The 12,162-nt window shown below is 44.2% G+C and overlaps 1 protein-coding gene and 1 long non-coding RNA gene across 2 annotated transcripts in view; one reads left to right on the top strand and one right to left on the bottom strand.

Annotated features, from left to right (window-relative positions):
- The first annotated feature begins 985 nt into the window (after positions 1-985).
- Positions 986-9,697, top strand: LOC143420872 (uncharacterized). The gene is made up of 3 exons (XR_013100631.1): positions 986-1,135; positions 7,502-7,767; positions 9,351-9,697. It is a non-coding gene; the product is annotated as an uncharacterized LOC143420872 (long non-coding RNA).
- Positions 4,345-12,162, bottom strand: part of LOC101467474 (F-BAR and double SH3 domains protein 2) — a 45,103-nt gene continuing 37,285 nt past the window's right edge. The window contains exons 12-20 of the mRNA XM_014413641.4: positions 12,003-12,101; positions 11,559-11,711; positions 11,328-11,462; positions 9,968-10,051; positions 8,291-8,474; positions 7,983-8,206; positions 7,535-7,745; positions 7,383-7,447; positions 4,345-7,300 (exon numbers count right to left, since the gene is read on the bottom strand). Of these exons, the coding sequence (XP_014269127.1) occupies positions 7,217-7,300; positions 7,383-7,447; positions 7,535-7,745; positions 7,983-8,206; positions 8,291-8,474; positions 9,968-10,051; positions 11,328-11,462; positions 11,559-11,711; positions 12,003-12,101 (1,239 nt within the window). The 3' untranslated portion in view covers positions 4,345-7,216. The remainder of the gene's footprint in view (positions 7,301-7,382; positions 7,448-7,534; positions 7,746-7,982; positions 8,207-8,290; positions 8,475-9,967; positions 10,052-11,327; positions 11,463-11,558; positions 11,712-12,002; positions 12,102-12,162) is intronic.

The following is a 12,162-nucleotide window of genomic DNA, read 5'->3' on the forward strand; positions in this document are numbered from 1 at the left end:
AGAGCCCATGAGGTCGCCAGACCTCTAGTGGAATGTGCACGTAAGCCAGCAAGGGGCTGAAGGCCCCTGCTAGTATAGGCCAGGGCAATTGCTCCTACAATCCAATGGGAGAGGCGCTGTTTAGACACAGGCTTTCCCATATGTGGTTTAGCCCAGGACACAAACAGCCGGTCACTTCGTCTGACACTCTGGGTTCGGTCCATGTAAATGCGCAGAGCACGGACTGGACATAAGGTATGCAGCCGCTGTTGCTCCTCTGAGGAGAAAGGCGGTGGGCAAAAGGCCGGCAGTTCTATAGGTGAACATGTGCCGACAACCTTCGGGACAAAGGCAGGGTTGAGCTGCATACTGACCCTCGTATTATCCGAGGAGAACTGAATGCATGACTGATGCACTGAGAGAGCGTGGATCTCTCCCACACGTTTAGCAGAAGCTAAAGCAATTAATAGAGCCGTCTTCAAGGACAGAAATTTTAACTCAACCTGTTCCAGGGGTTCAAATTGGCAAAAGGAGAGCGCAGCCAACACTGTGGGAAGGTCCCACGATGGAGCCAACGGCCTAGACGTAGGCAATTTACGCCGTGCACCCTTCATGAAACGGCATATTAAGGGATGTTGGCCAACAGTCTTTCCCTCAAACCCAATATGGCAGGCTGAAATTGCTGCCAAATACACCTTGATGGTGGAGAAGGCTTTACCCCTATTAATCAGGGCCTGAAGAAATGACAGAATCACAGCCACAGAGCACTGAAAAGGGATGGCCTGTGATTCTAAGCACCAGCTTTCAAACACACGCCACTTGTGCTCATATAGCGTCCTAGTAGACGATGCTCCAGAACACTGAATAGTGTCGATAACACTATGAGGGAGCCCCACTGTGTTCAGGTTAAACCACTCACGGGCCAAGCCCACAGAGCTAGCCTCTCTGGGTGGGGGGGGGGAAATACTCCCCCCTGTGTTTGAGACAGGAGGTCTCTGCGTAGTGGTAACGGCCAAGCACAGCTGCTGAAAAATCACCGCCAGCCAGTGCTTCCCTGGCCAGTGCGGGGCTATCAGGATCATACAGTGACTTCTCCCCCTCACTCTGGCCAGAGTCAGCCGACTCATCTCCGTCCTTGTTGGCATCTCCTCCCCAGGTGACTCCAGCATCGGGGAAAAACACACGATCTCCGTGTGCTTCCAGCGACGGGAAAGCGGTCGCGATGGGCTGAGGGTCTGCCTCTGCCCAGCTCGGCCCTGGCGTTGCGGCCAAATCATCGGCCATCTCAATTTCTCCTTGTGCCGCAGCAGCCTCACACAGCAAAGGGTCGCCACCCGACAGGTTAGCCTGGCGAGCTAACCTGCGGCGGAGTAGTTTGCGTGGGAAAGCCGCGCAGTGGATACAGTCTTGTGCGGGTGTCAAGGCAGCCTGAGCGTGAGATAAACCCAGGCATGCCGCACACACGGGGTGTGTATCCCAGGCAGAAATCTTCTTGCCGCAAGGACCAAGTTTTGCAACTTCGTTGGCCGTCGTAGCCATGGTTAGCTAGAGGGTTGCGCACGTTAGCGAGACTGACACAGAGTGCGGAGAATATTGCTATTCCTCGCTAACGTGGGGTGAAAAGTGTTGCTACTTTTCCACAGGTATTGCTACCTAATGTGTAAAAGCCGCTAGCGTCGAAGGGTATTGCTACCTGATGGTGAGCTAGAGGTACCTTTATTAGCAAAGTGTTGCTACTTCGCTTTCGGAAAATATTGCTACTTCCCTGGGTGAAAGTATTGCTACTTGGCACCAGCACTAGCTACAGAACAGTATTGCTACTGCTTGTATGCTAGTGGACAACTGAAAAGCTGGGAACAAAGCGCCCGGCGACCGAGTTGTTCACTCGAATCTGTGGACAGTTTAGCTTTAGCACCCAATAGCACAGTTGTCTACAGGCTTCTGTGAGAAGCGAGAAGAGGTTTTTGAATGACATCTGACGCTATGTCAGCCTATTATATAGGGAGGCACTGGCCACCTAGCCAGCCTGTAAGGGCTGGTCACGCAGGAGGCGTTCCCATAGTGAGACACGAAGCGAATGCTATGAAAGAGAACTACAAGAACAACATAAATATGGAGAAAACTAACCTTAGAAACATGCAGGGTGACAGGAGACAGCAGCACTGCAGACATGAGGACAGGCAGACAGTTCAGGCTGTGTGAGAGTCAAGTTCACTCCTATATATGACCTCCTATCGCAGAATGCGTTACTGTGACAACGCAGGCTTTGTGCTTTGAAGTGTGGCGATTGGTGACGTCATTGGAACGGCCTGTGTTCTTACGTCACACTAGCTCGGATAAATTTGAAAAAGGCGTTTTTGTCTAAAAACGCTCCGTGTCCAAACTACCGTTTTCACAGAGTTGTGCGTCCACATTGAAACTGCCTAAATCGCTTACGTTCCAGTACTGCGCATGCGTGAAACGCAAGGTGACTCGACCTGCCTCATTTCTGTCTGCCCTTTATTTACTTTCCGGCTCTTTGAAACATCGCGGCAAAAAGTTCGAGGAAAAGCGACGAGTTTTTTTAAATGGACTAACAATGAGGTGGAGTTGTTGCTGCGAGTAATACAAAAGTACAAAGTTGCAAAAGCGATTGAGAATTAAAGAATTTGAAGAAAAGCTATCTGGAGCATGTACAAACTGATATTAATCTTTAACGGGCTGTCACAATTTATCACATGATTGCATCACTTGACTAGGCTATGTCCCCATGTATGGGTATTTTTGAAAACGTAGATTTTTCTATGCGTTTGTACCTTTCGTCCACACGTTTCGGCCACTGAAAACGGAGAGTTTTAAAAATTCCTGCCTGGGTGGAGATTTTCAAGAACTCCGTTTTTGCGTTTACTATGGACAAGGAAAACGGAGAAAACGCAGGGTCAAAGGTGTGCAGTCACACTGTGCGCCAAGTTATTGTTTCGGTGAAATTAATTTCTACAATGGCGGACTTAGACAAAATACTGTTAATTTTACTCTCTGTAGTGTTTAAATGCTTACATACACAGACAATTACAGTCCCTCCATACATAGGACTCACTTCTGCTTCTTTGCGCCGCCATCTTTGTTTACCCTTTCCCGCCCAGGCGTCTAGACATCTGATTGGACAACATTTCTACACGGTTAGGAATATATCGCCACCTGTTGCTTTGGCATGCTCCTGGCAGCATTTTCCTTCGTTTTTGGTGTTGAGGTGTGGATGGGATTTTTAAAAAAAACGAAAAATCTCAGTTTTCAGAAATACCCGTGTACGTGTGGACGTAGTCTACAATGTATCATTGTTTTTAAAAAGGCTCCAGTTCACTTTCCACAATGCTACGCGAAAACGGCGTCAAATGTATACGCTTTGGAGAGCGTTTTCAAAACGCTGCGCTTTCCTTGACCGAAAACGCTGTCTCAGTGTGGACAGAAGGCCAAAACGGAGAGAAAAAGATGCGTTTTCAAACGAAAACGCATCTGAGTGATGAGTCATGATAGCATTACAGGCTGTTCACTTTTAAGTGTGGTAATTAGAAATATTGCAAAATAAAATACACACAAATATACTGTAAGAAAAGGCTTTTATTTTTTAGTATATGCTGAATTATCAGTTTCAAAGCTACTCTACCAGAGTTTCACTAAAAAATGAAACAAAGGATAAGTTTTAACCCTTTCATGCATGAATTATGACAACCTCTCAGCGAATAGCTTCTCTAAAATCAATAGAAACCCAACATTAAGTTCAGCTGAAGGTCAAACTGCAACAAAAAACTCTTTAATCAACAGTTTACGTTAAAAACGGCTTCTTTTTTTGGAAAAAAAACAAACAAAAACGAACAGAAATCCCAGTACAGTACAGTTCCTTTGTATCGTGCTGCTGCCACCTGCTACTCTGGGGTGGGAACAACAACACTTTGGATTTGCGTTCGTTTTCAGCAACAAATGAGTTTTACTTTTGAGGCTGCAGTTTTTAGTTGTTTATTTGTTGGATCCCATCAGTTTTTCTTCGAAGAGCCGAAAGACTTTCAGTTACTTATGATAAACTTTTTGTCTTATACAAACAGATAAATACTGAAAAGAAAGAAGAAAGCAAAGCTTGTATTCTATTTGATTTTCAAGATATTGAACTTTATTTTTTCTATTTCACCGAGTTCTTTTTTCCATGTACTTTTTGTCCAATAATTTTTTTAAATAATCAGATTAATGTTTATTTTAAAATTAAGAATTATTTATATTTTTTATATTTGCTATATACTGAGCTGAAACATCCTGTGTAGTCATGTAACACATTATTTTAAAATAATATATTTTAAACAGGTGGATGCAGGAATTAAGAGTTAAAACAGAGTCTTGTTCCATTTAAGCTATCTTTATTTCACATTTATTTGTACACAATAAATACAGTTAAACATCCATGGGTGTGTAAATACGACGCCTGGCAGCCTCCGCATAGCCGACGCTGTAAAACGTGGGAGTTTTTACGTCCTTTAAGAAAATGAATTTCAGATTCTGACTTGATGCATAATCGAGACCAGTAAACAGGTTAACAAAAAATTCTCTAATGGAAAAGAAACTTTAGTTATTCTTTTAATACAACAGGGTAAATGCAAACTTCAAAAATAAGTTTGATGTCATTCAGATCTCAAGGAGATCAACGAGAACGCAGCGTCACGGCTGACGGATACCTCTTTTCCTCTGATCAGATTCAGCTACAGTTTAATTGTTTTTGTTTTCTTAAAATCCTAATTCTAAAAACAAAAAAGGGGAAAAAAGCTGTGCCATTACTTGCACAGATATCCATCTCTAAGCTCTCCGTAAACTATCAATACGATCGATAAGTCATATCTCAATCAAAGACACTACAATGGCTATTTACGGCTAAATAACAGGAAGTATTGATACCAATACGGCTGGTAAACAAACATCAAACAGGAAATATTGAACAAAACATCCACAATACTGAAAAGGAATAAGAAGACATCAGAAAGTGCTTCACTATAGATTTTAAACTGGACAGCTAGCAGCTCAGGATGGTTTCCTCCTTAAAAATAAAAGGCATCTTTAAACTGCACATGCTCAGTGTAAACTGTCCTCCCCAACAGCAACTGTTACTGGCATCATTAGTGTCGTAAAAACAGTTTTTTTCTGTATTATGCAACATAAAAACAAAAGAGTTAGACTGTGTGTTTGTGTGTTTAAGTGCTATGTTTCCCACTTTAAACTTTTCCTAAACATTAGAAGGGGAAAAAAAGATAAGGGATCCAAAACAATCACAGGTAAAAATTGCCACTTTTCCCTTGTTTGTGTAACCGCGAGCGGTCACGTGTGTCGGCGGAGAGGACCAGCCTCTTTTCGAGACTTTTGGTTTGCTCACAAGTGCAGCTCTGTTGCATAGACGTGAATCTGATGGTGGTAACAAAGAGCTATGACGTGAGACACAACGGGGGCGAAATCATAACTATAACATAAAAAATTCTTTCTTCAATCCATAAACGAGGAGAAATTCTGCAGCTAAGGCATCCATAACACGATCAGTTAGAAGTGATGTTTTCCGACGAGCTGAAGGAAGAACTTATCTGTTTTCTTGCAGAGACTTTAATGTGAAACCAGAGCCAGGAGGCAGTTTATCTTAAACATAATCGACTAATGAAGCCAAAAAAGAAGTGAAAACATGTGCAATACCCGTGTGGAGCACGGGCAGCCTAAAGATCGCTCAGGTGAAAACAGAGAATTGATTTATGGTTTGCTGATGATGTAATTAGCGATAATCAGACTATTTTTGCTGATTACTGCTCACAATTTCTTTGTATTTTGACTTCAAACAACATTTTTTTTTTGCGATTAAGTGTCAACAGAGATACAGAAAAGTGGTTACACCTAAAAAGCAAGGTCACTGAAGGCAGCGGTGTGGTTGTACAATGGTGCTGTAACCTTGTCCTGTCACCAGGGGGCGACGTCAAAATATCTGCTGTTGTCTTGTTGGCCCTTGGCTTACGGTGCATTCCAGATTGAGTCGGAAGTCGGAATTCCTGAGCTCCCAGTAGTAATTTTCATCAACTAGTATTTCCTTCTTGGAAAGTCAGAGCAGCCTCAACAATCCAAGATGGTGACAGAGAACATAAACATAATCTGCTCTGTCACTCACCTGTATTTCTGACTCATGATATGAGTCACACGCTAAGCACTTACCACATTCTATCAATGAACGTGCTGCAGCTAAAATAAATCCCATCTTACTTTGCTTTTCTGACTTTCCTGCTGGAATGCACAAACTCGGGAATGACGTCACTGCCAAAAAGGACCACAGACATCAGAACATTGACACAGCTGCCAGGTTGGAAAAGTGAAGCAACAAAAAAAAACTGTACTCTATTTACAGGCCACCAGGGGGCGACCCCTGCGTCTGCAAAAGACTTCTGGTCCTATAGAGGTCTCTGGGACCTCTGTGAACAGTTCCCTGATGTGTTCAAGGGTTCAGTTTCTCATTTCAGAACACAGCTGAAATTATCAAGACTCACTGAAGGGGTGTGAAATGTGTCTAAATCTAGGGAACAGAGGCCTGATCGACGATATGTTCTGCAGACTCGTGTCTTTGTTCGTAAACAGAAAAATGAAGGTAAAACACAAACGCTTCCTTCAGTTTGACCTCTCAAAGGTCAAGGTCAGTCCAGTCTAACATGTTTTACTTTAACATGAAACGCTGCTTTGACCGAGTCTCAAACAACAGAAAATCCAGGGTCTGCTCATCAGCTAACGACTCTGTTTTATGCTGTCGGTGTGTTAAATATCATGAAACGCCTCATTCAGTCAGCTGCATGTTCTTTAGAACCAAACTGGCTGCTCGAACTGATGAATGATACCACACTGAGCTCTCTGCAAGGGAACGAATGAGCTCGACTCCCTAAAATATCAGCCAGCGAGTCCAAACACACTGATTTTTACTAACGGATAAAATGATGTTAACTTTTCTATCAACTTCTTTTGCTCGTTATCACCTTATTAACTGTTCGGGGGTGAGAATGAAGCCTTGTACAAACTCTGGGTAAAGTAGTGTTGAGAAACAAGAACACTGAACGGGAAGTTAAAAGAAAAAGGCGCAGCGGTGTTCCTTCTCCGAGTGGGGGGGCTTCTTCCGTCTCCAGGCGTCTTCAGGAGTTTTTAAGTTTCCTTGGGTTTCCTTTGGGAGTGTTTTTACGAGTCCCTGCTCGAGGGGGTGCCGCCTTCACACCAGTGTGATCTCAACCTCCTCTCGCCGCTTCACCTGCCCGCGAGGATGCTGCTTCGGGGGCGGAGGTGCGGCACGTACCTGTAAAAATCCACCAGCTCAGTTAAAATGAAGATAAAAAAAGTCTGCTGCCGTTTACGTCACCACAGAAGGTTTTACTCACGGGTCGGATGGTGCCACCGCCGCTCTCCGGGTATTTGGGGGGTTGGGGGGAGCTTTGTGCTGGACCTGAAGAGGGCAGAAAAGGCAGATTATTATTCACACCGGCCTTTTTTCTTACAGATAACCACTCACAGACAAACCAGAGATTCTTACTGTGAAAGGGGCTTTTGTGTGGAGCCGGCGGCGGTCTGTGGTGTCCGTTGTGATAGGAGGGTGGTCGGCCAATGGGAGAGGCTGTGGCGCTGCAGGGACTCGACACTGGAGAGGACACGGTGGGGGTCTGAAGGGGGCTGCTGTGGAGAGGTCCCGGCTGGAAGGGACCACGAGGGGAGCGGTCGCACTGAGAGAGTGTGGACGGGGAAGCCTTCAACACAAACAGTGGACAGGTGTGCAAACTTTAATATTTTATATAAAATAAGAAGAAATAAATTATTTAACAACACAGGACTTAGTGTCATAAATAAGTTGCTACAGTAGATTCGTACTGCGCTGATGTAGAGGCAGCTGATCCAGGGGGGGGACACAGTGTGTGTGCGTTCAACCAGAAGAACTTTAATTGTGTAGAACATGAAATTTAGCGGCTAAGTCAGCGTGAGCCTACCTGTGCGCTGCCGTCTCTTTGCCCATCTCCATTCTCGCTGGTCACGGTGAGATCCTCCACAAGAACTGCGGGGAACACACCAACAACGCCGTTAAACTCGCCCTCCCAGAAGCCATCGTCCTCGTGGGTCTCTCTGCTGAGGATGCGGATGATGGCGCCTTCTGGGAACGACAGCTCATCTTCCGTTTGTCCCGCGTAGTCGTACAAAGCCTTTGCGAATGAAACTGCAACACAGACAGTGGCAACGAGGGTATTAAACAAAGCAGGAAATCAAAACTCCGATATTATCTGGTGGAGGCGGATCTCACCACTGGAGTCTCCGTTGACGGAGCCGGTTGGGAGTTCGGTTTCAGGTTCGGTGGAGTTGCTGGAGGAATGGGATCGGGCGTCCAGCGCGGCCAGCGACTGCAGCATGCTCAGCAGGCTGTTGGAGGAGGGCAGCTGCAGGTATTTCTCCGGGACGTAGCCCACCTGTCCGCTACGGTTTCTGGCCTGGAAACACAGACAATGCACACAGACGATGACAACAGCCAAAAATGTTTCAACAGGAAAACTCCTACTGAGAAAAAATAAAGTCAGATGTAAAGAGTAGGGCTGTAACAATATCACTGCATCGTCGCCAGAATTTAATAACAGCCACAAAGAGAATAATAGGAGAGCTTTTGTTCTCTCTTCCTGAATTAACGAGAAATCTAAAATCCTAAACAAGCCTCTGCTGAATTCATGAAGCTTGATTTCATGAACACCGGTGGCCTCCCCTCCCGCTGCTTACTTATTTTCATTCAGATTGAAAACACTCAGAGGTATTGGGATCTCTTTTGGGGCATGCTGTGGGGAATCACAGCACTAAAACAGATCTATATAAATGATATTGCTCACATTTTTATGTATGATTATATTCATTAAAATAAATACCCCATTAAAACACTATATCTGTATATGAAAAGATAATCACCTAAGTAAATATACATAAAATATTGGCTCAACACGTGGAACATTTGCACAATGGCTCACAGGAAAGCCAGACTTACACAATAAACAAAAGTAAAACAGCAACAATGCACAATGTTCCTTCAGGGAAATGATCTGAAAACAACCACACACAAAGTACACAATGACTACACACCAGCAGCTCTGCAGAGGCGTTTATAAAAGAATGACTTCACACAATGATGGGAGCATCCACAGCTGACATTTCTACATTTAAGTATACACCACTGACCACCCGAAAAATGTCCTCAAAGACTTCTCAAATTTTCTCCCAAAGGTCCAGGAGCAACTTTGTAACAGTCTGTGACAAACAAAGTGAAAATGATAACTAAGTAGCTGGGAGATCATGAAATTAACATTTTATATATCCATGACCAGGTCACTCCGCAGATCTAAAACTGATCAAGAGTCCACGAACCGCTGTTAAAAAGCAGAAGCTGACAAACTGTGATCGAACCGGAGCGCTGCTGAGGCAGGATTGGATCACCATCAATCAGGATTTGGCCCAGATTTTCAGTAGCTGCACTTAAGGTATGAATTTAAAAACTGCCTCATTCATGAATTATTGCATTCACAAACTTGGGTGCCATGCCCGCCCACCTGCCTGCCCGGCTGGGTGACGAGAATCTCCCATCAGCCCTTTACGGCTGTGAGGCCAAAAAAAGAAGCAGAGAACTGTGTATTTGTACATTTTTTGATTTGTCTGTATGTTCAGCAGAGCTTCTACCACCCAGGCCAACCTGACCTGCCTCAATGCACCGCACGCATTTTAGTTGAATTATTCTAATTCCTGAAGCCACATCAGACCAACTGATCCCAGAGAAACACTAAAACGTCCAGTAGATAGTCTGTACCGGTGCGAGTTCTTATATAAACTGAAACTAAATGTTTGTCAAACAGTCTAAGAGCCAGAGAGTGAACTAATACACAAAACAACCAACCCTCAAACAGGAGAGTGCTTCTGCTACACAACTGTGTTTGTGTTATTATTGTACCTTGACCCAGTCCTCCATGTCGCCATCATCGATGACCTCCAAGATTTCCTGCTCCTCGATGGTCAGCTCGTCCGGCTGAGAAGCCTGCAGACAGACAAACACGTTAATTCAAATTAAAGCTGCGATGTAACAATTTAACCATCTTCATTTCACCCGTGATGTATATTTTTCAAATACCGCCACACTGGTGAACGGACAAAAATGCTCACTGTGGCTTCAATAACATCAGCCAGAACGCTGAAGAAAACACTGAGACCATGCCTGCATTAATACCACACTTTACTCAGGACTCAGTTAATATAAAACAACTGATACTCCAAAGCAGCACAAAACTTAGACTTACAGTAGAATTTCTGTACAAATTCAGAGAGCAGGTGTTTTAAACCTGGACACAGAATCATTAGTGCCACAAAGTTTGGGAAAGTAAATCTAAATGGGGGTTAAACACGACTGGAACTGATTAAAAACAGCCAAAACAAAAAGTGGCTTTACTTCAAAATCAGAATTATAATTGGTGACATGTTAAAGATCCACGTCCAATCCAAATATTTAAATCATGTGTGGAGAGGTTAACCGTATTTACATCCTAATAGATTTTATGACAACATCCATCCAGCAGGGATGGAGGAAATCCCAGCCAGCTTTGTAGGCTAACACAGTGAGCATCCACATTATAATGCACCACACAGACGGCAGACTTCAACCACACTTTCAGAAAATATAACAGGAATGAGTCTCCAGCTGTCTGCGTCAGTAACAGAAGCTTTAATCTAACAAGTTTGTCTTTTAATGAAGGAGGAACCTGGAGAGAACCACAGAGGCACAGGAGAACATGACAAGACACTTAAAAAGATTTAAATATTAATCATATAATTACCAGAAAATATGGTTAAACCTACAGAATCTTAAAAATACTTCTCCTTTCACTTCCAGCTGTTTTATGTATTCTGCATGAAAATGAGGTTTACAGAGGACAGAAAGTGTAACTCTGCAAGTCACTGTTCTTCTAAAAACACATTTTTTGTGGCTCCTGAATCTTCATCCATCAATATCCAGCTACGCCAGCTTCCTGCATTTTCTAATAATGACTGCTTCTGTAACAACACGCACTCCCCGTGCCTCGAGCTCGAGGCAAGGCCGGCCTCTACACGTATTTTAACGAGTTATGAATACAGAAAGCGCAGAGATGCTGCAACAGCAATCAAACAGTGTTTTTTTCCAGAGCAGCGACACTGATTGTTTAGAAGACTAAACTCAAGACTCGACTCGCTGCAAACACATGAGGCTTTGTAGATGTCACCATTTCTCTGGACACTGACCGACTCATCGGCTACGACCCTGCTTAAGCGTGTGTCGTTACCTTGTAGGAGTAGAGCACTTTGCAGGTGAGTGGATAGTTTTTCAAGGTGCTGGAGGGGCTGGAGCTGCTGTCATCCAACACTTCACCGCTGTCCTCCATCTCCTCTTCATCCTCTCGCTCCAAATCTGCTGTTACCTACGGATGTTAGACCGACATCTGCGTTTAGGGCACAAATCTACAGCGCATATACTTCAAAACTACAGCACTGTGGAATTGGAGTTTTCATCTTACGGAGAGTGAAGGATCGTGGGTACTGAGGTTGTTCCAGCGCTCGTTCTCCAGCTCCTCCATCACCTGGTTCATCGCACTCTTCAGCCACGTTTCAACCGGGACTCCCGCCTCCCTTAGCAGGTCCAGCCGGGCCTCGGCTTTCGCTTTCACCGTCTAGCAGCAAAAAAATAAATAAAGGTGAGTTAAAGACCACCAGACTTTCACAACCCACTGACAAGCCCCCCACCCCCCAAAGAATAAAGAAAACACAATGAGATTAGTATGAAAATAAAATAAATACTTAGTGTGTTTTAAACACCTCTGCTCTCTTCTAACAGAACATTAATCCTTTAAATCTGTCACTTCACCTTTCAAACCAGCAGGTGGCGCACTGGGGCAACTTTAAATAAGGAGAAACTGATTCAGAAGATGGAGAAATCGCTGATCTAGAAGTTCAAAGGTTACCTCTGCCCTCCGGAGACTCTGTCTGGCCACCTCCATCTTGATCTCCAGCTCGCTGTTGTTTGGCTCCGAAGCTTCCTGGGTCCCGTACTCCTCCAGGGCCTGAAAACAAAACAATTACAACTATTGTGGTGACGTATACAAAGGAACACATGGAATAGAT

Source organism: Maylandia zebra, linkage group LG10 (genome assembly GCF_041146795.1).
Source record: "Maylandia zebra isolate NMK-2024a linkage group LG10, Mzebra_GT3a, whole genome shotgun sequence".
Classification (NCBI taxonomy): Eukaryota; Metazoa; Chordata; class Actinopteri; order Cichliformes; family Cichlidae; genus Maylandia; species Maylandia zebra.